The sequence below is a fragment of the Spermophilus citellus genome (genome assembly GCF_964194105.1).
Source record: "Spermophilus citellus genome assembly, chromosome: 2".
Classification (NCBI taxonomy): Eukaryota; Metazoa; Chordata; class Mammalia; order Rodentia; family Sciuridae; genus Spermophilus; species Spermophilus citellus.
In genome coordinates this window covers 56739795-56766201 of record NC_138183.1, presented here as the reverse complement: position 1 = coordinate 56766201, position 26407 = coordinate 56739795, and the positions used below count along the sequence as shown (strand labels likewise).

General features: G+C 34.7%; 1 protein-coding gene across 2 annotated transcripts in view; it reads right to left on the bottom strand.

The window, feature by feature from the left end:
- ZDHHC21 (zDHHC palmitoyltransferase 21) overlaps nucleotides 1–21698 on the bottom strand; it is a 68881-nt gene extending 47183 nt beyond the window's left edge. Inside the window, exons 1-4 of one of the 2 annotated variants that reach the window (XM_081279087.1) lie at nucleotides 21485–21698; nucleotides 13791–13922; nucleotides 7472–7670; nucleotides 6162–6260 (exon numbers count right to left, since the gene is read on the bottom strand). In XM_081279087.1, the coding sequence (XP_081135213.1) occupies nucleotides 6162–6260; nucleotides 7472–7625 (253 nt within the window). In that variant the 5' untranslated portion in view covers nucleotides 7626–7670; nucleotides 13791–13922; nucleotides 21485–21698. The remainder of the gene's footprint in view (nucleotides 1–6161; nucleotides 6261–7471; nucleotides 7671–13790; nucleotides 13923–21484) is intronic. The other variant, XM_081279088.1, reaches the window with a different exon arrangement.
- Between the last annotated feature and the right edge of the window lie 4709 nt (nucleotides 21699–26407).

The window sequence follows — 26407 nt, the reverse complement described above, 5'->3', positions numbered from 1 at the left end:
AACTTAAATTTCACTGTTTATAAATAAAGTTTTATTTGTTATATGCCCATTAAGTTATGTATTATTCATGGCTGCTTTCTGTACTACAATGACAAAGCTAAGTTGTGACAGAGACTTATATGGCCCATAAAGGTCAAAATATTTACTATCAGGCCTTTACAGTAAAGAAGAGCCTGACAACCTGTGGTCTGGACCATAAATTTGTTTAAAGAAAGAGCTTGGCTAAATTGAAGATACTACAGAATATCTAAAATGAGAAAGACCTACAAACAGTTATACACACATACATATGCACAATGCATCCCTATGTGTTCAGAGAATAAGTAAAAAAAAAATCACTATTATAAAAATCTAGAATCATAAAGTACATCTACAATGTTTTTGCTGTGTTGCAAGTAAAAAACATCCACTTTAATTTAACCTACATACTGATAAAGCATTTCTTAGTGTCTTCTCTTTCCTTTTTCAGGGTTTACTCAGCTCAAAATAGGACCTTGGTGAATGATACAGTCTGATATCTGATGATTTACTGTTGAGATTTTTGTAGTAGCCATCTAACAATATAAAATAAAAGCCTATGGGCTGGGGCTATAGCTCAGTGGTAGAGCGCCCACCTGACACGTGTGAGGAACTGAGTTCAATTCTCAGCACCACATAAAAATAAAGATATAAAAATTATTTCAACAATTTAAAAAATAAATAAGTAAAAGCCTATGAAAGAGAGAATCCAATTGATAATTTATGGTACTTACGGAAAAATTAAAAGCAAACACATTTTTTTTAAGAGAGAGAAAAAAAAAAACAAAGAGAAAAAAGACAAACTGCATAAATGACTGAGGTTGTTTGAGTAAATAACATCACATTATTTAACCTGGATCTCTATTAATGCTATAAATGTCTGAATGAATATAAAGCAATGTTTGGTTTGATTTGGCTGTTTTATTCCCCTTAAGGAATCAAAGCTGGGGACATGGTTCAGTGGTAAAGCACTTGCTTAGCATACACGTGGTCCTGGGTTAGATCCTCAGCATCACAAGAAAATAAAACTTAAAAAAAAAAATAAATAAGGAATCATCTTCTGTTCAAGTCTTAAACAATCACATTTTATGGGGCCCTCTCTCTTAATTACAATATTTTAAATCACAAAGTACTGTTTGAGGAAGAAAAATAATACCTGAACCAAAATCAATACAAGATTTGCATCCTAATATAGGTTTCCTAACAGAAATAGTAGGAAATAAATGTCAATAAGTCTCTTATGGAAGACATTTTAAAAACAACATAAGAGGAAGGAAAACAGTAAAACTATGTATGTCCATGATCATTAATCACACATGCATCCTTAGAGCTTGAGGTAAAATTTTGAGGGACAGCATCAAAAAAGACTATATTAAAAAAAAAAAAGGAAAGAAAGAAAAAAAGAGAAAAAAACTTGGAAGATTTTGTTCTGCAGCTCAATTCACATAGCTAAACTATGGAACCAACCCAGGTGTCCTTCAACAGATGAATGGATAAAGAAATTGTGGTGTATATATATACAATGGAATATTATTCAGACTTAAAGAATGAAATTATGGAATTTGATGATAAATGGATGGAACTGGAAAATACCATGCTAAGCCAATTCCAAAGAACCAAAGGCCAAATGTTCTCTGATATGTGGATGCTAATTCACGATAAGGGTTGGGGACACAGGGAAGAATAGGGGTACTTTGGATTAGACAGAGGGGAGTGAAGGAAAAAGTGGGGGTATAAGGGTAGGAATGATAGTAGAAAAAAATTGGACATTATTACCCTATGTGCATATATGATTATAAGACCCAACTCCACATCATGTACAACCAGAAGAATGAGAAGTTAAACTCCATCTATGTATGATGTGTCAATGTCATATATAACTAATTAGAATAAATTAAAATTTTTAAAAATTAAAAATAAAAGATTTTGTTCTGTAACACTGTGCCAAAAAGTGGCTTTAGGGTCCTGGGGATATAGCTTAGTGATAGAGTGCTTGCCTTGTACCATGAGGCCCTTGGTTCAGTCCTCAGTAACACACACACACACACACACACACACACACACACGTCTTTAGAGATGACAAAAACATTGGAGTCACACACTCAAGCTAAGAACTTGACGACAAAAACTAGAGATGATTGTGGTGACAGTTGCAGATCTCTGTGAATATACTAAAAGCCACTGAATTGTACACTTTAAATAGGTGATGGCATATGAATTATGCTCAACAAAGTGGTTTTTTAAAAAATTAAAAGGTTGAATAAAATCATTTCATAAAATGTGAAAGTGATAAAAAATGTTATTCTTAAATCGAGGTGTTATTTTATATTTGTTATTTCAAACATGCATGTGAAAATTTCAAATAGTATAAATAGACATGTACAATTCATTTGATTATTTCATCTACATGCCCAAAAGTTTTTTAAATCAAATTCTGGGGATTTCCTCATAAAAAAATGGGACATTCCCTTGTATTCAACTTGCCTCATATTTCGTGGATTCCAAGTATACTAAAGTTATTCATAAACACATAAACATACACATTCAGAAAGGTATGCAAAGTATTTCAGAGTAATTCAATTAAGATGGTTAAAATTGTAAAAGTATTAGGGCTTTAAGTTTCCTTTTGTGAAGAACTTAATTATATAAAACTGTTCAACCTTCAAACATTACTGAATAAATGTCACTATTCTTGGGCTTCAATTCTTTATTCATGATATATTATTTTTTACCGCTAACATTTTGTTGATCTTTTTGCCTGTTAAAATCATATTTATGCTGGGCATGGAGGCACATGCCTATAATCCTAGAGGCTTGGGAGGCTGAGGCAGGAGAATCATAGTTTCAAAGCCAGCTTCGGGAACTTAGCAAGACTATAAGCAACGTAGTAAGATCCTGTCTCAAAATATAAAAAGGGCTGGGGAAATGGCTCAGTGGTTAAACACTTTGGATTCAATCCCTAGTACAAAAAAAAAAAAAAAAAATCATATTTTCAAAAGAATCAGGTAACCAGCAACAAAAAGTATATGATGACTTCAATTTTCCCTAAAATCATAACAAAGGTGAAAAAGAACTAAAATTATTCATCTGTACATAGATCTATGGTAAAAAGATAAGAGACAGGGCTCTGGGTTTCACACCAGCTCTATAACATAATAGTTGTGTACTCTAGCATAGACAATCCATGCTCCTGACTACCCAGGCTTCCTACTTCAATTACCATGAAGATCCTGTAATATGAGACAACCACAGACTTTGAAAACATTAAAATATAATACATAAATGTATTTTCTGATTGGATAAAAGGGAAGTTCTTGGACTCAAAGAAAAACAGGCCAACTGTCAATTAAAATAAGATATAATGCAGATACCCAGAGTCAGAACAACATGCCATGATATCTTCCATCACTAGCATTTATAATCTAAAATAATACTGTGGTCTAATATGGACTCAGTGAGATCTACAGATATTTGTTGGTATTCAAAATGTTTTTAAAATTCTTAATTACGTTTGTTTTTTGTTGTTGTTATTGTTGTTGTTGTTGTTTACTTTTTTGGCTGTTGTTCAGGAGTGGTGGTGTTGTTGTAGTACTGGGGATTGAATCCAGATTTTTTGTGTTTTTTTGAATGATGAACTTTCTCATAAAAATTGGATTCCAGTTTGGATGTGGTTTGTCCCTCAAGGGTCCATATTGCAGAAGACTGGTCCTCAGTGTGGTACAGTGACAGCTGAAACAATCTTTAAGAGGTAGGGCCTAGTGGGAATCACTCAGATAATTGGGGGTACTGTTCTTGGAAGGGAATACCAGTCTCCTAGAGTAAGTTCTCATGAGAGCAAGTTGTTAGGAAAGCCTGAGCCTGGCCCCACTAAGTAACTCTTCGGCTTCTTATTTGGCAATGTGATTGTTCACTCCCATATGCATTCCCACCATCACCATCCACCATGATATGATGCAGCCAAAAAGGCCCTCAACAGAGCTGAGCAGATGCAGGCAGGCATTCCTGAACCTTCAGAACTGTGAGCAGAACATTTCTCTTTTGTTCATAAGTAACCTGCCTCACCTATTTCATTATAGTAATGCAAAACAAACACACACACAAAAATGGATTTCAGGAGTGGGTCTTTATTATAACTATACCTGAAAATGTGAAGTCAACTTTTGGAATGGTCATAGGTTGGAAGAGTTTTGAGGAACAGGTTAGAATAATGTAGAATGCTGTGTGATGGGCCTTATGGGAAATTCTGGTGAGTGCTCAGAAGATAAGACTAGGGAATTAGTCTTAGATGGAAAAGAAGATTCTACTGGAATAAAGCCTTGTCAGAGCATATTTCATGTCATTTGGACTTTCAGCAGCCAAAATATCAAGTTAAATGAGCTTTTGCTTTATAAAGTTAGCCCACTTCAGGTATTTCATTATAGTGACAAAAAGCTGAATGATACACCTATTTTGACTTTTTAAATTTTAAGACCCAGCAATCTAATTGCACGATGATTTCACAGGAACTGGCTTGTGGCTGCCACTATTAGATTCAACAGGAAAACCACAAACCTGACTCCTTTCACTAATTGGTGGTGCCTAGAGCCTGTAGGCATTTGAGTGTTTGATCATTACAAACAAAAAGAATTTATCAGAAATCCATCCATAATTAGAAAGACTTCTTTTTACTTCTGGATTTAGTGTTAAAAGAGATTACACACATATACTGTATATTAGAGAGTTTTTGGCTATGCCAGTTGAGAAGAGGGATTCTAAGGCTTAAGGGTACTACCCTCTCTGCCCCCACCATAAAACAGAATCAAATTGCAAGGTGGTATTTCTGTAAGTTAATAAAAACTAAATATTTGAATGGTATTCAGAAACTTCTATAGCTACAGCCAGGCACAGTGATGCATGTCTGTAATCCCAGCTACTAAAAGGATCACAAGTTCAAGGGCAGTCTGGGCAATATACAAGACCCTGTTCAAAATTAAGAAATAAAACGGATTGTAGATGTAGCTCAGTGGTAAAGTATCTCAGGGTTTCACTCCTATTCCCCCAAAACATAAGAGAAATTTCTTCAGCTACATAAATATGCATAATATTTTCATTTAACCTCTATAATTTTAAAGCCAAGTAAGCACCTAAATGATGGATCCCAAAAAATAATAATCAGGACTTATAGGAGGCTCTATAAGTGACCTGTCACTTAACCTCAATTCACAAGGAATTACTGCATTGGTTTCCAAACTTTTAATGAAATTACTATGATCTTTTGAAAATACTGACACATGTACTGACATCCAGATATTCTCATTTAATCAATATGAGATATTTTAAAAGGCCCCTAGGTAATTCTAATGTGCAGCAAGCTTGGAAGTTACTAAATTACAACAGAAAGTATTGTAGTTCTATAGAGTACTACAAAGATATAAATTCCTTACTAGAACAAAGTACAACGTTCTCAAAAATTATATAGCAAAAAAGCAAGACTCAGGAGGATGAGTTTATACTATGTCTGGTATATAATAAAACAAGTAGTATATTTTCATTTACTTTTGTTATTTAAATGGTTATTATGCAATAGGATGATCAAACATTATGTTTAAATGACACTACATTAAAAAGTTTTCAAATGTTTCACTGACTATGTTAAAAATTGGAGATATATAGGAAACAGTGTTCATAATACTACAAATATTTACTCTAGGCAATATTACATTTATAATATCATGAGGTATATGGCAACAGCAACAAAATTCCTTTCTTAAATAAAAATAGAATTTCTCAGATAATTATATTTCATTCAACAAATATTTGTTGCACATCTAAGTGACAGAGATTCTTCTAGACACTAGGGATATAGCAATAAATGAAGGAAGAAAACCCAAGGAAAATAAATCTATACTCTCACAAAGGTTGTATAGATCTGGAATAGGTAAAAGGAGACAAACTGAAAAAGAGAGCCAGGGAATGAGAGGGAAGTGGAAGGGACGGTTTGCAATTTTAAATAGAGAAGTCTGGAAAGAAAAATGTGAGCAAAGACTTAAAAATGGTGTTAAATGATAGACACAAACACAGTATTTAATGAATACAATAAAATACATTGATAAAGATAATAATTCTTGTTCCAGCAAAACTGATAAATCTAAAGAGTAGCATACCTCCATGTGGGATCTTAGGGTTCTCTGGGAGTCTTCCTGGGTCAGTTATTGAGGCCCTCACTAAGGCGACCAGACAAAATATGGCAATGCCATAAAATACTATTTAAAATAAATAAATTAATAAATTAGTCATTTACCCTTTAAAATACATTATCAACAAGCATATTTGTGTTTAAAAAGTATATATTAACTAACACTATCAGGATAAATAATTTTTAAAAAGATGAAATGAAAAATTAAATAACCAATACTGCCCAAACTATACTACATGTTCAATTTTAAATATTATTTTGCATATTAATAACTTATAAATTTGATATAAATCAGTTTCTTTAATAAGAGTGACTTCTCATCAAAAATGATACAAATGGACCCTACTATATTTGATAGCATTTTAAAAAATATTTTACTCTTGAATTTTTCCATTAATTCTATCTTCAAAATTACTCTCAATTAGAGATGTTCAATTGCGCCTTTTGATGACTCTTAAAATGCTTGAGAATAAAGAATTAGAAACTTTTTAATTTTAAAATTAAAAATCAGGAAAAAATAGCAAGGGAAAACAGATTCAGTCTATAATTTCACAATTTAAATTAGTAAGACACATGCATTTTGTTGAGGGAATAAAAACAAAACACACTGCACATGTAAAAGGAAACAATTTGAGTGCTCACTCCTGGACTAATTGCATAACTATAAGTCAGTTTTATCATCTGTATAAAAGAAATTATATAACCCATAGCTCTTTTGAAGTAGAAATGAGGTAAAGTACATAAAAACAATGTACATGTACATATACATGTAAAATATATCATTCTGATCTATTTTAATCATAAGCAAACCATTAACATATATTTTATAGCAAAATTAATTATTCAGAAGTTCAAAGTGAGGTCATAATCAACTTCATAATCAAAATCAATGATTTTAGTAGAATGAAATTCTCATTTCCCAATAATATACACTACCATCCCCATTCTTAGAACTTCCATATTTGCAATTAAATACAAAACAGAAACATTAAAAATGCAAACATAAACTGCTGGGTTTTTTTTAGCAAAATGGTCTTTATATGTATTTTTCAGACTTAGATAAATATGGAGATAGCTCTTCAATATGCAAATATATAAAAACTATTATTTTAAAAACTTATTTAATTTTAAAACTTATTTAATTTATAATAATAATAGCACTACTAAAATAATAAATACATTAAAGGGAAGATTATCATAGTGGCACTACTCTTCAAAAACATACACAATGAAAAAACTTTAATTATAAAGAAAACAAATAAAGATCTAAAAACTTACTTATTATTACTATGCCTGGAATATGTCCTTCTTCATAGTGAGGAAAGAGGACAATTTTGGGAATTAAAACAATATTGTATAACCAGACAAAGACAATCAAACCCATGCAGCACCAACCATGTGGGTCAACAACAAAGTGAATCCGGAGACCCATTTTGCAGTCCTATAACTGCCTGCCAACCCACAAGGAAAGACAATCCTAAGAAGAAGCGGGGGGAAAAAAAAGTTACAAACATAGAAAAAATTACTTGACTAAAAACTGCGTTTCTGGCACCTATAAAATGCATTTATTAACTTTTTTGTATATTTGATTTTTTAACAATAAACACTTATGAAAACAGAAACTTCTAGGTATTAAATTTCACCAAAAGCCTCAAATAATTTAATTTCAACTGTTCATTATGAATTTCTATTACAAGTATAAACTGGTATTATCTGCTGAAATTAAAACAATATTTGCTCTAACCCTACAATTTCATGTATAAATCCAAGAGAAATAAGTGTACATGTCCAGCAAAAGATTTATAAAAAATTTTTAGTAGATTTAACTGTAAGACTACTGATGGTCACACAAGTCAAAATAGTGTTTATCCTGTAATGAAAGGGTGTGTATTAACTGAAAAGGGGTGTGTTTTAACCTCTGAAGGGCTAAAAATGTTTTATATCTTGATGTGGATGGTACCCTGTGGATATATACATATAGAAACATTCACTGAGCTGTATACTGAAGGCTTGTGCAGTTCAGTTTAATTTTAAAACACAATAAAATGTTTTTAAAATCATGTACAAATTGCTAGAAACATTAAAATTCATAAAGCCCAACCAATTTTACTAGTATCTATTCAAGAAGACTCTTGTTTAAATGGGGCTTTGTTTTCAACTCAGTATTAATGATCCACCAACAGATCTCCAAATGAGACACTTAATAAGATATACTTCAACTATAGATATCAATGAAATGACTTAAAATATATCTACATTTATAATGCTTAAACAATAACACTTAGAATATAAGATTTAGTGGGCACTTTTTATATCAAATATATAGAAATAACAATAAACCAAGACAACGGTTCTTGAACTTGTAAGAAACCAGAATCAACTGAGAAGCTTTAAAAGAATATATATTCCCATTGCAATCTAATAAATCTTAATTCTTCATAGAATTCAAAAACCAATAAAACAATTTAAAGTGCTTTCCAGGTGTCTGATACAGCTGACTGTTATCTAGAAACCATTAAACCTGAATCTTTACAAAGATGTCAATACTACAGCTATGAGTTGAATTTACTCAACTCAATAAATATTGACTGAGTCTCTGCTACACACCAGTCACTTGTTAGACATTAAAGATGCAACTAAGACTAAGATATGGTCTTTGCTTAAAGAAACTAACAGTCTAATGGTAAAGAGTCACAAAAATATTTAGTATAATATAGTAAGTTCCAGATATGTACTCAAGTTGTAAGTAGGGGCACAAAAGAAGGAAATAGTTAAATGCGGATTTAAGCAAGACTTTCTATAACAAATGAAAACTGAGTTCAGTCTTAAAAGATGAGAAGAAGTTATCCAAGAAAGGAAAGTGACAATAATACCACAAACAAAAGAAGAGCTGGAGATATATAAGAGTAAAAACTGCAGGAGGTATTACTAACAACAAATCATAAAGCTTTCTGTGACTGGGCACAGTGGCATACGCCTATAATCTTAGAGATTAGGGAGGCTGAGGCAGGAGGATCCAAATTCAAAACAAGTCTCAGTAACTTAACAAGGCACTAAGCAACTCAATAAAAGGACTGGGGACAAAGGACCCCTGAAAGGACGCCTGGGTGTAATCCAAGTACCAAAAAAAAAAAAAAAAAAAAAGTTTCTATGGATAGTGACTGGTAAGAAATGAGAAATAAAGGGCTACAGCAGGAAGGACACAAAGATGACATTTAAAATGCTAAGACTTCATTCTTAGGCAAAGGAAACCTATCAAAGCAGGAGGTTAACCTGATGAATCTGTTTTAAATAAGTTAGTGAAGCTTTGGTATGGAGGATAAAATTAAAGACAAAGATCAGTTAGGCTAAGAGAATACAAAAGCCAAACTTAGTTTTAGACAAGGGCCAACTAAAGAAATAGAATCAAACCAGTGAGTCTTATTAATTGATTCAATATTAGGAGTTGCAGAGAAAAGAGTCAAGAATGACTACTAGACTTCCAATTTATATCCCAACTATTTTATTCTAAGAGTAATTTATCTTCAATTGAAAAGCCTCAGAGTACCATTAGAGGCCTAGGATCTAGAGACTATCATGCTAAATGAAATACACCAATCCCAAAAAAACAAAGATCAAATGTTTTCTCAATATGTGGATGCTAACACACAACAGGGGTGGGAGGAATAATAGTTCAGTGGATTAGACAAAGGGGAATAGGAAAGACAGTGGAATGAATCTGACATAACTTTCCTGTGTACATGTATGAATATACCACAATGAATCTCAACATAGTGTACAAGACTGGGATCCTAATTAGAGTAAGATAAGATTTCATGCTTGTATAAATATATCAAAACAGAGTCTACCATCATATATAACTAAAACACACACACATACACACATATAACAGAAAATAAAAATAAAAATAAATAAAGCTACCAAAATAAAGATTAAGGAGCTATTTAATTCTTAAAGGAATAATCTGTCTCTCCTTCCTAGATCCTGCAAATACTGGGAAATGAAGGGAGGTGGGGAGACAAGAACTCAAATGCAATACCATTCAACTGTTTCAGTCAGATATGGCCCAAATTAGTATTTGCATAAGAATTCCAAAACAGGAATAGTACCCAGGTTTTTAAAAGTAAAAGCTAAATTTCACTATCCCTTCATTAGAAAATGAAAAGACAGATCAGTTATCATTAAAGAAAATCAGAGAGGATAAAGCTTAATATCTGTGTAATTTGATAGGTATCAGTATTTTAAAAACTAAAGAAGTTCATATGCAAATGGTAAGCTATTTACACAGCTAAAAAGAGAAACATTCCAAAGAATGTTAATTTTTTACAGCCTTGCCAACTACCAAGTGCTAAAAGAAATGACAGAAGGTTCTGTTTCTCAACATGTTCAATATTATTAACTTCATGTACCTTTTTGTCCTTTAATGTTTCAGTTCTGTTCAGGACTAAAAAACAGAATGTGAATTCCAATAATTACACAGAATAGAGTAATTTCATTATTTATTTCTAATTTTATTAACATTAGAAACAGAAAAGCATACAAACCAGCAAAACAAGTGGGAAAATTATCAAATACTCATTCATTTTTTAAACTGTTTTCATTTCTCTCTACCAGAAAATAGCAAAATTTTCTCATCCATAAAAGAGCCTCACAACAGAAAATACTGCATAGTAAAAAGTATCATTTAAAAATGTGTCCATTTTTTCCTGAATGCAAAAATGATAAGCTCTAAAAGAACAAGCAACCCCAATTAACAATGAGCACAGGATAGAAAAATAAAACAATGAATAAGATGTTGAATATTTAAATAAATACCTGGTGAGAGAAAATTAGTGCCACATAATCCTTAAAACAGGGTTGTAGAGAAGAAAACGGTTGTCCAAAGAGCTCCAAATCTGATTACAACTACAAACACATAACTGGTAGAGTTGTAGGATCACTCCAGTCAGTTAATATCTACCAGGCGTGGCTTATGGCTGAACAGAAACTATTACACATCCTGAGCAACAAGCAAGCTGAATACAATGCTGCTGCTTGGTCTTAAGGGTGGCATTTTGTTAAGTACTTTCATTAGCAACATACTAATTTATATATTAAGTGGTGAACTCATAACTCAAACTTTGATGTGACTAGTAGATACACTGGTATTTCAAGATTTTTAAAGATTACTATCTAGTAACTAAACTTGAGTGTAATGACTAATTTCATAATGATGTAAATTACTACAGCACAAACTATTTTTAAAGAAATTATAATTCAACTCTAATTAAACTACACTGAGTAAATATTTACAATGTTCAGATTTTTCCAATGGGATGGATACCACCTTTCCTTTTCTGCCTTTTCAGGCAACTGTATTTCACCACATATTTTCCTCAGGAAGAATATTTATGGAATTAGGAAAAGAAAAATAACAGAAAACTACTATATGACAGAAAATGGTAACATCAGAATGCAGAAGTCAGAAAATCATAAAGATTAGCCAAAATAATTATAAGAAATCTTGTCACAAGTATATCCCCAAACACAGTTTTGTATGACTCATCATCTTGGCCAAAGTGGTTTGATGGCAGTTCTATGAATATGAAAAACACATTCCATCATTCATTACTCCTGTCTGAAATGTCCCCACTATTCTCCTTAACTCTATTTAAATTTAACTCACAATTCAGGACAATTTGAATCTCATTTTCCATATGAAATTTTTCCTGGCACTTCAATTCACAATGATCTTTTGGTTCTTAATTTCAATAAAAAGCAAAATTAGAAGAAGAAAACAGCCAATGGTTTTAAAAGCTTGGAATGAGGATGGCCTTCACAAAACCCATAAAGTCAATTTCAACCACATAAAAATTAAAATTCCTGATCCCAAAACACACCAAACACCAAGTCAAAAGATACAGTATCCATGGAGAAAATACTATAACACATGAATGATAAGAGACATACAAAGGAAATACATTAAAAGGCAATTCAAAAATAGAAAATAAAATCCAATGGCTAATCATTACTGATTAGGAAATGTAAAATAACTAGGTATATTTTTCATCAATTTATTAAAAAACTTTCAGGAAGACAGATGATATTCAATGTTGAGAGGACACAGGGAAAGGGCACTCTCATAAATTACCAGTGTACACATAAACTGATACAATCATATGGGGAGGGTAATTTGGCAGTATATATCAAAACGTAAAACCCTTTTACCCAGCAGTTTTATTTTTAGTAATATCGGCAATGTACTCGTGAGAGTATACAAGTATATATACATAAAAGGCGGTATAAAGGACACAGCACTTCTTGTAAATTAGAAAAATATAGCACAGCCTACATGTCCATGTAGAAGAGGGGAATGATCAAATAAGTTATAATACATCCATAGTGTAGACTATTCCCAAGTTACTGCAATTTTGAGGGGGAAAAAAAAGGAAGGCAGATCTATATGTGTATGTCACTACCTATAATGCACTACTGAATTAATAAATTAAGTTTTATGGTGGGAAGGGGGGAAATCTTAACAGTAGCTTTTCTAGAAGAGAAGGGATAGGGGCAGACTAAGAAGAGGCATAAGGGAACTTTCTGTAGTGCTAATAAAGACCTATACCATGATATGGAGTCTGAGTTATACAAGTATGTGAATTTGTCAAAACTCAGCAAATGTACACTTCTAATTATTGCATTTCATGGTATGTAAACTAACCATACAAAACCCCTGTAAATCAATACTGAACTCTAGTTAATGACATATATTAAAGTATGTGGAGGAGGAAGTATACTGATACCTGCAATTTACTTTGTAATGGATCAAAAAATAATAATAAAACTGATTGATGGATAGACAGAGATGAATATGTGATGAAGTTCAATAATAATAGTTATAAAATCTAAATGATGGGTATTCAGATTTAACACTATAAAATTTATTTCCACATTTCTGTTTAAAGTTTTCAAAATTAAATGTTGGGAAGATAAGTTGAAGAATAGTTCCTATAACATTTTTTTTTTTTTAGCAAAAACTACACATAAGTAATTTCTGCATGTGTATAGAGGGGAAAAGTTGTTTGAAGGAAAACACATCAACCAAACTGGATTATCACTGAACTGAAAGAGAAAGAGGAGTGAGGAAGAAGGCTTTCCTATTTTATGCATATATTTATATGTTCTTCTAAGTTTATCAGTATTATATACAATTCTAAATTATTTTCAAAATAATTTAGAATTATTATATGATAATAATTAGTCTATTAAAAATAGACTAAGTGACAGCATTAGTGTTATAAATGTTTAATTTGAGCCTCTATCACTATATATTATTTTTAAAATTAGGATTTTTAAAAACTGCTATGTGGAAGGATCTGCCATAAAACAACATAATATTTGCAATTTAGAAAGATATTCCTGTGACTCGTATTATTTACAGCTTATTTTCTTTATAAAAAGTCTAATTTAAGAAAATACGCTTAGTTAAAATGTAATATAAAATTTGTAAACAAACTACATTTGCCAATGTACAATTCAGTGCATACAAACATTAGACTCCAAGGATACTATACTAAACAAATGAGAAACATAGTCCCACCGTAAAATGCAAACTTACCACTTGCAAATTCACTGGGATGTGTTGTAATTTTTCTGGTACTTGCATCTAGAAGTTTTATCTTGATTCATTCTTTTTGCATTACATTCCACCAAATGGACCCTCTCTTCAATAACTGTTCTCCATGAGAATCTATTAATGGTTTAACAAACAATCATCTCTCACAAAGATAAAAATTGTAAGCAGCTAAACATTCTATGAAAATGACAATTAAAAAACTTTTAAATTAAAAAATAAGATGATTCAATTCCACCTGATTCAATGCTTTCATATGCCATTCATCCCTGCAGAATTTGCATTGATCACCATTACAGATGAAAGTTCTCTCTTTTGAAATCACCTAATTCCCATAAAACCAAAAAAGCATTACGTGTCCAGCATTTGGGCATCATCAAATTTCCTTGACCACAAATTTCAAAGTAAAATTTAGATTCTGAGATCACTTACATGACAAAATGCAAGTAATATCTTCCAAGATATGAGGTTAGAAGCATCTACTCACAATTAATAAACAGAGAACAGAAGAGTTTAAAATAGAAATTTTGGTTTAAAATATTCTAAGAAAAAAGTTATCCTCCTACAGTGAAACCACCACCAGAAGAGTCAACCATAAAAGTTAGATCCTATAGCTAAAGCTTAAAATAATAAGTTCTACAATAACGTATACCAATTAACTGTTATTAATTCAATCAATATTTATTAACTTTATATTATGCTTTGACACAGGATATAGATGAAAAAGAGACACTATACTCAGTGGAGACTGACCAGTAAAGAGACAAGATCAATTATGATGTAAAAGAAGTTAAGAAAGAGGGCAAAAATGCATCTCACATAGTAAGGGTATTAGTTCATAGAACATTTTTCAGTTTTCTGAAGATGCATGTGTGTGCTGGGATGCATTACAATCAACTTCTTTCTTATGGTAAGCTGTCATCAGGGAAATATTTTCAGAGACAATGAAGCCTGTGAAAAACAGAAGCTTTTTCAAACCGAGAGAATAGAACAAGAAAAGATGTAAAAGCAAGCAGAGGAAATAGAAGTAAATGGAAATGACAAGAATCACTGCATCTGGAACATGGGTTAAGATGTGACAACCCTGGGCTGAGACTGTAGCTCAGTGGCAGAGCGCTAGCCTGGCATGCATGAGGCACTGGGTTCCATCCTTAGCACCACATAAAAATAAACAAATAAAAGTATTCTGTCCATCTACAACTACAAAAAAAGCTTTTTTTAAAAGAGAGAGAGAGAATTTTTAATATTTATTTTTTAGTTTTCGGCGGACACAACATCTTCATTTGTATGTGGTGCTAAGGATCGAACCCGGGCCACACGCATGCCAGGCGAGCGCGCTACCGCTTGGGCCACATCCCCAGCCCCTACAAAAAAAATTTTTTTAATTAAAAAAAAGATGTGACAACCTCCTGACCATAATCAATTCAAAGAAATAAATTCCGCAACACTATCAGTACACACAGAAATATATGAATAACTAAAGAAAGACATTTTACCCTTTCTACATAAGATGCACTCTGATACTGCTATTCGATTTTACTTCATCAAAAATATATGATGCTGGTCACAGCCTACTAAACAGAATTCATGATACCAAATAAAGAGTGATCCTCAAATTAAAAAGCACTATGAAATGAAAACATGTCAATGAGCCTGGACTTCATCCTGAATGCAATGGAAAACCATTAAAGGATTTTAGGGAGCAAATCCCAGAATCAAATTTGTATTTGGAGAAGAAAAGCAAAGATCCTATGGCTAAGTTTGGGTAGATGGATAAAGTACTGAAACTGACTTAACAAACAACAAACTAGTCTGTCACCTAAGAAATGATGAAGGACACCAAGTGCAGTACACACCTGTAATCCCAGCAGCTCAGGAAACTGAAGCAGGAGGATCATGAGTTCAAAGCCAGTCTCAGCAATTTAGTGAGACCCTGTCTCTAAATAAAATATTTTAAAAAGCCTGGGGGTGTGGCTTAGTGGTTAAGCACCCTTGGTTCAATCCTCAGTACAACAAAGAGAGAGAAAAATGGTGAGACACATGGTAAGCATCCCAGAAATGCTTATTTATAAGGGCTATGGAGTATGTCTGTGTTATGAAGTGACACAACAGAAAACATACTGGAAAGAGGACAGATCTAGAAGAACTTTAATGAAAAAAACTGATAGGACATAGTGGTCAAATGAAGTAAAGGGCAGATTCTATGATTAGTCCTAAATCTCTGGCTTAGGGACTAAATAAAGTTGGTATCATTCTCCAAGACAGGAAATAAAGAACAAGCTATGAATTTATGAAGTGCACTGTTTACCAATGCAACAACAAAATTATAACATAGTGAGAATGTGAAAAATATATCAATGATTATCAATACATTTCCATTCTCCCTTATAAACTTATAAACAAACAATACCTGTATTTTCTCCCAAGGTCAATTTTTCTATGCAGCATGATTATTAGATTGTCAAATGTCATTTCTTTCTACTCCAACTTTTTAACCTAATTTAAAGTGGTCTCCTTGCTGTACCTTGCTTCTTAAAAACAAAATACCATAGACAAAGTTAAGGAGCTGCTACCCTAATGGCAAATGAATGTATTTAAAAAAAAAAAAAAATTCAAACACAATTAGATGTGGAACAACAAAAAGTTCTGAAACATAGCCAAAGTGAGCAATGCCACTAAGGCCATAACTCTAGGGTGGCTTCCTAATGTTTCAACAAAACAGTAGTTTCTGTAAGTAACATTAGGTAATACCACTGGCAAATCATCCATGAGTCAAACCCACATCACTCATTGGCTTAACATCAAGAAAATTCTCAACAAACATTTACAGTTATTAGAGCTCTATTACAGATATAGCATGCAAAATGCAACTAACATTTCAGTGCTAGATCAATACCACTGTCACTACTTTGAAATCAAATTTCATCTATGTAGTATGAAAATAATAGTAACCTCAAAAATCCTAAAAATTTTGGGATTACAATATTACAAAGTTTCAAAACTATGACATTAAACATTTTTAACATTGCTATGTCAGAAAAAAAATATAGTCAATTCACAAAGTTACCAAACATACCAAAAAATTTTTTTTGCAAGGGCCAAGAGAAAATTAATACTATTCTAGATCAATAGATGAAATTTAAAACATTATTACAAGCAAAAATTAGTTTAGAAAACAAAGTTACAGCTGCGTATCTTTAAATATACTTATAAAGCTATTTGATTTGATTTATCCTACTCTGCAAAATGGTTAATCATGGCATTTAGCTCTACTTAAACATGAGGCTCTAGCTGCCTGTAATACTTAACAAATAAAGTAATTTTTAAGATATCATGTAGGTATTCCATTTATTATCAACAGAGTAGTAAATATATCTTGTACAGATGTTAAAACAGAGAAGCATGTTCAAATGGTAATACAGCTGCTTGCTTTCCAAGCTCTGTTTGACCATCTTTAAAATGGGGCTAAAAATATCAATCTTACAGCGCTGTAATCATGCTTAAATGAGAAGTTGCCTGGCAAAGAAATATCTCCAAAATAGTAACTTTAAAGGGAAGTGTGAAGTAGGGGAGAGAGAGGAACTTAAAGATGAGTTTTACTTCTCCTTTTAAAACTCTAGAATGAAACAGTGTTTCAGGGTCCTATCCTTAAAAGCAGTGATACATACTAACCATACCTCAGCTAATTTACTTCCTCCCCCACCAAAATCTGTCAACTACTTGTTATGGGGAAAAATTTTTTTTTCAAAAAGTATAGCCTTTCAGCTAGTGTTATACCACAAGCGTGTAGTAAAGTTATATTTCTACATGTTTCCCTGGGATTTCTTTAAGCACAAAACCAAAAATAGAAGTTTGATCTAAAACAGAATAATCAAACTAAAAAAGCCCCTAATCTAATCTCTTTCAAGTGCAAGCAGGATGGTAAAAGGAGAAATGAAGCATGGAAGAAAATCATCCTTGATTTCAGAAGCTAATGAGACTATATAATTAAAGCAGGGTATTCTGAATCAATTGCTAAATTCTCCAAGAAGATTTTTGTAAAAACATGGGTGGGGCAAAGTGTCAAAGCATAACATTCTTGCACCATCAATGATTTCAAGAATCTACTGTGTAGAACAAGTATCTAAGCCACTACATTCTGGACAAAACTAAACATAAGCTGTTGTTCTTCACATAAACCTGCTCTTCTGGACACCTGCCTCAGGAGTGAAAAATAAATAAAAATACTGCATCTCTATTAATAATACTGCACTACAGTGATATATTTCATCTGAATCTTCTAACAAATAGTAGAAATAACTTAGAAGATATGGGATGACAGCAATTAAAACTACCAAATGTTGTTTTAGTCAGTACCAAATATCTATGTGGGGAATATTCATTTAGGAAGGAAGGAATGTGGGAGAAAGGATAGAAAAAGCAAGATTCAATGTAGAATAGAGACAGGAAACAATGAGAATCTTTGCTTCAAAAATTGTACAAAGAAGCTGGGCACAGTGGTTCATGCTTATAATCCCACCTAGCAGGGAGGCTAAGTCAGGATTCCAAGTTCAAGGTCAACCTGGGCAACTTAGACCCTGTCTTTAAAGTACACACACACACACACACACACACACACACAAACACACTGTGTGTTGTGTGTGTGTGTGCGCGCGCGCATTAAATTAAATAAGAAAGTAAAAGGAAAAAAACTTCAGGTATGGTAAAAGCTAGACTTGAAGAGGCTAAGGTTTTTCCTGGGTATAAATAAGGCATGTCTTCCAAATAGTAAGGTAGGCCAGCTTCTGACCACCTAATACCCACTGTACCAAGATATACTGGAAGAATAAAAAAGAAACTAAATTAGACTGTCTTTGCACCAGAATTAACCAAAGCAGGCCTAATCTAAAAACACTAACACTAGATGGAAAATCTCTCCTCACCTACTTGCTGAAGCTGAAAATCCTGCATATGTGAAAGTTATTCATTCTATAATTATAATTTAAAAGGCTTTCAGAAGTCCAGTTAAGATCATACTTGAGCATTTTAAGTTAGAATTAAAAGCAAAGTATATATGAATGGTATAATACCAATTTATAATATATATATAATTTAATATTATATATGAATGGTATAATACCAATTTATCTAACCTGACCTTTTGTGAAAGGAGCAGCACATAGATGAGGAGAGTTGATGTTGATTTAGCCTCTAAAATGGAGAAGAAGGTTAATTTACACAGAGAGGAATAATACAAAGGAAAAGAAGGCCTAAAGGGCAGATGACAAACTTGGAAAACATCACATTTTGCCTAGGGTAGATCTAAAAAGGGCAACAAAATAAGCAAATTACCATTATACTAAGGTAGCTATCAATGCAGCTTCACAGGTCCATGAAAATGTGCTTTTTAAACTAGTTGATCCAATTTATCAGGAATTCTTGACCAACAAATCACTATTCTGGCAATAAGACTGGTATTTTTCCAATTCTTTCTCCTATTTATTATTATTATTATTATTGATTCAAAATATGTCAAACATTTTCAAATTTGATGAGGTATTTATAAACTGATTATGCCAATAGGTGCTAAATTTTCTTTTATTTCTAACACATTTGAAAATTTGAATCTTAGACTTAATACTTTGCCAAAGTTATATTCTTTATTCAAAAAGTAAAGCTGAATTTACGAATAACCTTCAGGCAATAAAAACAGCTTTTCCTCTGCCTTCCCTGTTAAGCCTGGTACTGACACTATCACTGTGTATCCTCTTATGCTGAAAATTTTTCATTGACTCAATCTTAATTACAATTCCAGGAAAAAAGCTCCATGGAGACACTACTAGATTTCTCAATCAGTTTCTTTCCTAATCCATGGCATTATTTTATTCAAGAACTTTTTCACAGATTCTGAATCACACACTATGAATTAAAACATAGATTTAAATCAGGCAGTGGGAAAATAAGTAAAAGTTTTATGATTCGCTGATTACTTTTTGTCTTAGAATCTAACTTATTAAGCTGATGGTTATATATATTTATTTTTAAATGTTTAAACTTCTTTTATTAAACAAAGTATGCTATAGACAGGCAACGTGACATAATTCTTATCATCTATTTTCAAAACATGCTTTGTTTCATTTACTCCAACCACAGCTTCTAACATATGTTTAAACTAACAGAAATCTCAACAGTCTGAAGAGACCCAGCATAGTTCTATTGTTTTACGTGCAAAATGATGAATTCTAAAGTTGATCTATTCTGGCACTATCTCAAAATTTTACTAATATTTTTCATCAGGTAAATGTTTTAAATATACCTTCCACATGTTAAAGAGTCTTACAAACATGGCAATTTTCGAAAATAAAAAGTGGCAAAGCTTTAAAATAAAGAATAAGCCTTAAGGAATTTAGTCTTGACTCCTTAGCTGTGTGGATTAAAAAAACAACCTGGGTCACTGACCTACCAATGACCCCACAGCTGGATAGTGACAGAAATGGGAATAGAATCTGGTTTTACTTTCCACAAAACCAAATCTCATTTGATTCTTTCCAGTTGATTTCTCACCTCATCTCTTTTTCAAAAATCTTTTTGCTATTAAGTGATAGCACAACTAAGCCAATAAAAAGAGCACTTCTCTGAATTTTATCTTTAAATTAAATCTAAAGAGTTGGAAGAAGTTAATGGAATACTACATAAAAAGCCTTTTAATCCAGGAACAGTACACTCTAAGCAGTCATCAAATGGTAAGTACTATTATTATTTTTACCACAAGTTAGGTAGTGAATGTTTTTAGGTGCACATATTAACATAGTAGCAGAAGAAACCCTCTGAAACATCTTTTTAACTTGCACTTAATTATCCTTATTTGTCTTTAGACAGTAACTTTACCTATGATTTATTTATAGCCCGCCCACAATGACCTTGATTTCTTTTTCCTCTTGTACTTTTATGACTGCTGTACTGCAATATTTTCAAGAAATAATTGGTCAGGTCCTCTTAGCCCTGGAGATACAGACATTCTCCACTGACTCACAAGAGATCTAAAAACGTGACCAAAATATAGCTTGAGAAAGACCATAATTTAAATGGTCTCTCCAGTTAAAATCCAGCAACCTATAATGGGGAATGGTAACAAGTGCAAACTGCTGCTATCCACCCATAAGAAATTTTCTCTAAAACCCCTTTGGTTGGGGATGGGGGAAGGAGGTCAATAAAAGAGCCAACTATTTCTTCTCCTGCTAGTCCTTTGCAGCTTCTCGCCAGCGGTCTGAGAATGAATGAAAGGTTCTGTCACAGCAGAGAGAAATCCGGAATCCTGGTGCAGATCTCCGGGAGGGAGTGCAGAAAGGGAAACTGGTTTACAGGGAGGAAACTCCAGGCATTGACTTTGTTTTTTAACTAACCCAAAATCACATCCACTAGAGCAGGAACCCACCCATCACCAGTTATGGGAGGGGCACCGGCGGGTGGCTCCGGTGCTGGCAGAAGGTGCTCTGAAAACCGCCAGGCCTGGGTTTGGGAGGGCGCGGAGAAGTCCCGAGGTTCCCAGCCCGGGTTCCGAGCGCGCGCGGGGACAGGTGCAGCTAGGGCTAGGGAGGCACCGCGAGGGCGCTGGGAGCGGGGTCGGTGGCCCGGCGCCCCGCGAGGAGGGCGGGGCCGGCGGGGGCGTCCCCCTCATCCCCGCGCCCGCACACACTTACCGGCGCCGGCTGGCTAGCCTCTCGCCGCCGCTGCTCACGCGACCGCCCGCGACTCTACCCACGCCTTTTTCTCCCGCGCCGCCGCCCAGGCCGGGCCGCTCTCCTCTTCCGCTTCCGGGAGCCCCAGCGCCAGGACCGGCCGACTGGGTGTCCGCATGCCCGCGCGCCCGCGCGGGGAGGGATCGACCGCCGCCGCCGCCGCCTCCGTAGCAGTCTCCGCTTCGCGCCCAGGAGCCGCGATGGGAGCCGCGGAGGGCCGAAAGACCAGAAATCGCGCGGTGGGCCGCCATCACCGGAACACTCTACCTGAAGCACCTCAGTGTCTCCGCCCTTCCCTTTGGTCCCCTTCCTGGCTTTGCCCAAGTCGTCCTTCTCGTCCCCACACCCTCACTGCACCGGGTTGGGGCCTAATCCTTAAGGATTGCAAGTATCCTCCTTTCTTCAGAGGATATGGCCAACAGGCCTCTCTCCCCCCTGACGTGTTCTTGACGTCCCCCGGTACCTTGCTTCAAGTATGGTCTGCAGCATCCTCTGGAACTTGTAGGAAGTGCATAATATCAGGCCTACTGAATCAGTACCTGCATTTTAACAGGATCTCCAGCTGATTTTTAGGAGTGCACCTTAATCATTGCAAAGTACTGCACTGTAGTGCTTGCTTTACCCATTTTTGACCCTCTGTTTGGGATACTACAGCCATCCAAGATTTTTCCTATTCCTATCGGTAACCTCCATCCGTAGCCAAATAAGCCTTACTTTTATTTCAGAACTCCACAGGTTGTCAGCTCTTCTATCCGTGTAGGATAGGAAAAATAATTTAACTGAGCAATGCTAACAACACATCCCGGTAGAATTTGGTATCTTCACCAAACCTACGATATACACTAAAAAAACCTTTCCCATCTCATCCCAGCTAAAAGGAGTTTGAAAAGCTCAAACTTTCTGCAGTGATGGGCAGCTGGTGTGGATGGAAGAAATAGTTCCTGCTGTATGAAGTCTGTACATAAGATGGAATTAAAAGCCTTCTACCAATAGGTTCCTTCCTACCTCTCAAGTCTTAGCTCCAACTAAATTGGTTTATTTCCTCATATTATGAATGTCTTCCATCTTCTCTCCGATCATCTTAATCCTGATCCAACTTGGAAGTCAGCTGAAATCCTGAATCCCAGAATTCCCCCTCACCACTATTCTTGGACCACAATTCATTGTAGCTTTGGGGAACCCTTATGTTACCTTGTATTGCTAGGGTTTTAAAAATATATTTTATCCAGATTGAAATGATAACAAACCCCTTGTGATCTTAAAGACGTAGATTAGTTGTTTTCAAAGTATAGATCCTAGACCAACAGCAGCAGCAGCAGCACTTGGGAACTTGTGAGAAATCATATTCTCCAGCCTCCACCCCAAATCTACAGTATTAGAAATTTTGGAGGTAGAAGCTAGCAATATGTGTTCTAACAAGTCTTCCAAGATTCGAGTGCACACTAACATTTTCAGAATTGCTGACCTAAAGTATTGTATTCCAAAAGAACCCAAATGATAGGGATTGGTTTGACCCCATTCATACAGAGATAGGTTTGAAGACTAGTCACAATTCCTTTTAGAAGAATTAGCTTGGATTTTCATAATTCATTTGATATAGTAGGATTTTTGTAACTTGGGTTGTTTGGATAGAAAAAAACATTAGATAAAAGGAGTCACTTATGGGCTGGGGATGTGGCTCAAGCGGTAGCGCACTCGCCCGGTGTGTGTGCGGCCCGGGTTCGAGCCTCAGCACCACATACCAACAAAGATGTTGTGTCCGCTGAGAACTAAAAAATAAATATTAAAAATTCTCTCTCTCTCTCTCTCCTCTCTCACTCTCTCTTTAAAAAAAAAAAAAAAAAAAAAAAAAAAAGGAGTCACTTTGAAGGAAAGCACATAGAAACCCCTTCCCCAAATCCTGCTACCTGAATTGCATATTGTTTTGCTCTCTCTTCATTTACCCCTGTGAGAGGGAATAATTAAGGTCAAATGATCTCAACATGCCCAAATCAGAATTAATTGAAAGGCATATGAATGTGAATCAAAAGTGTTTATATTTCCAATGCCTTTATGTGTGTGTGAGTTAACATTCTCATATCAGCCAAGTCAATTACACAGGAATGAGAGAAGTGTTGGTAAAAATATTCTCAAATCATGAAACATTTTTAGCATGGGCAGTTAAGACATATAACCAAAGTCCTGTCTATCCTCTGTATTGAAGGTCAAGTCATTTCATCCTAAGCATCAGACACCTGTGTCATCAGATAATCTCTTCATATTTACTGTAAGGATGGAAAGAATACATATATTGCAGTGATGTGCAGTTAGATTATTGTGCCTTCCTGCCACAGAAGATAGTATGTGGAAATATAGATAGACAGAAAATATCAATCACAGTATATTTTTCTTCCAAAATTCCAGTCTGTTTTATGGACCTGTGATGAACTGAAATGTGATTATTAACTAAATTCATATTTATCTAAAAATTAGATGAGGACAATGGCATTGCTTCCACTGCTAACTTAGCTCTTAACAAAGGCACACTCAGGGCATTTATGTAGATAAATTCAGTCAACTATTGTGCTTCTGTGCCATGACTAAGGAGGACTGGATTTTACTGCAAATTTCAAAAGTCAGTGCAATCCAGAGTTTAATCATACAGGCTAATAGCCCTTGGCAGCTTTGGGTGGATGGCGTTCTCCACCTGCCCAGATGGGTTCCATGCCCTTTGCACCCACATTTGATGCACATTCGTGATTTCTTGGTTGCTTATACTCATCTCCTCCATCTGTTTGAGTGGCAGAGTGCCCATTCCACAGTAGTCTAATATAATCTAAAAGTTGTTCTTAATTTTTTTTTGGGGGGGGGATAACATATCTCTGAGCATGTGATGAAAGTTGATGATTCTCTCCACAAATACATACACACACACACACACACAATGTATGTAAACATGTACATACATTTATGGACAAAGTTTTACACACTGCCCCACTGTCTCACACTTTTGAGAGCATCACAATGAAGTCATGAACTTTACGTAAAGAACTCTTCCTAGGAAAAAAGGGTGAGTAAAATAACTTTCTTTTAAATATCAAGGGAAAACTATAAAACCACTGTGTGTTTAGAAGATAAGAGCTTCTGAATAATTACAAGCAAAATACTATGAAAATGCTAAAGATGCAGCTAGTAACTTCAATAGGTTGGGTAAGGGTGATTTCATGGAGAAAAGTTCTTGCCTCAGGCAACTGGGAATAGGATATTGATTTAAGGAAGCTTGTTGATATTTTTGCAGGGGTTGGGGAGAGTTCTGGGAATTGAACCCATGATCTCATGAATGCTGAGCACACATTCTACCACTGAACTATACCCCTAGCCCCAAGAATAAGATTTTGGGACAAAAAAGGGAAAGAAATTTCAGAATGGGGGAAGTGATTGAACAAAGACATGGATACGTGAAAATGCAAGGGTCCATGTGGTGTGGCTCAAATGTAGAGTGCATGGAAAGAGAGAGAGGCAAATGGAAAGAAACCGTCAAGTTATGGTGAGTCTCAAAAATAATGTTATGTCTACTGAAGAACCATCAAGCTTCAGACAAGGGCAATGACCTACTTTGAGCCAGAAGAGACTGTTAGCAAGGATAGTAGCATTATCAAAAAGCAGAGCAATAGGGCATTTGGAAAGATCTAAATGTCCTAAATTGGAACCTAGTATCTGCTTGCCATTTGCTTAAGAATTTTCTGTTAAGGTGAACTTGAGATTCTTATACTTGGTTAAGGGCCAATGAAGAAATTTATCTTGGTGAATGTTTATGTGCACTTAATCTCCACATTAACACTGAGTTAAAATCTATTTGAGATAGAAAGACTGAAAATCAACTTGAACTCGAAGTCCTGCCACTAATCAGGCTAGGAAGACAGACAAATCCAGGTGCAAAATTAACAGGACGATCTGCAAAGGTCATGCAGCAGTTCTAAAATGCCATAATGACCCCCCTCTTTGGATGATTACTGGCTTCTTACAGATGACAACTCAGAAAAATTGTTATTTCCATTTGTCACTGGTGATATTCAGTTGCTCAGTCATCTTCACCTCTTGGAAACATGCAATTCCTAGTTAATTCCCTCTTCTCCTCATCCCACCTTAAAACAAACACCAACCTAATACTACTCCCTTAGGCTCACCTCAGAATCCCTCAATGGGAGCATACCTCAGAGAAGATGCCACTCTTCCCGCTCTTGTGTAGGAGTGCCCTTCCTCCCTGAAAGGCAGTGAATCTGATTTTGTGGGACAACAGATTTGTTCCTGGACTGATTGTGTCTTAACAACCCACTTAATGATGAAAGCTTCCCATTGTCAGGACTCAAAAATCAAGATTCTTCAGGAACCTTTCTGAGTCAATTGCACAATAAAGTAACTGTCATTTCCAATAATGAGGCTCCACAGTTTACACAAGGACTCTTCCAAGGTGGGAGGAAGAAATGTTTTGAGCAGGTCACCCTTTTCCCTTAGTCTACTTAGAAGCAGCTTAATTTAAGTGGGATGAAGAGAGTGCCAAGAGAGTGGGAAGGTTAAATTACCTAAAAAGATGATGAAAAGTCCTGCCTTGGTAAAATGTCAAGAACAACTGTAAAATAGGGCAGGACTGAGGGTGTGGCTTAGTGGTAGAGCCTTTGCTCAACAGGCATAAGGCCCTGCGTTCAATCCCTATCCCTGTAAAATAAATAAGTAATAAAAATTGATGGATTTTGATGATTCTGCCCTTTGTACATGAAGGACGGAGATTGAGATTTTCCCTGAGAGGTTTCATTATAAAAGAGAGAAATGAGAGAGAAAAAAGAGAGAAATGTCATATCAATAGATAAAATAAGACTGGAGCAGAGATCGTAAGCAACCTCAAGG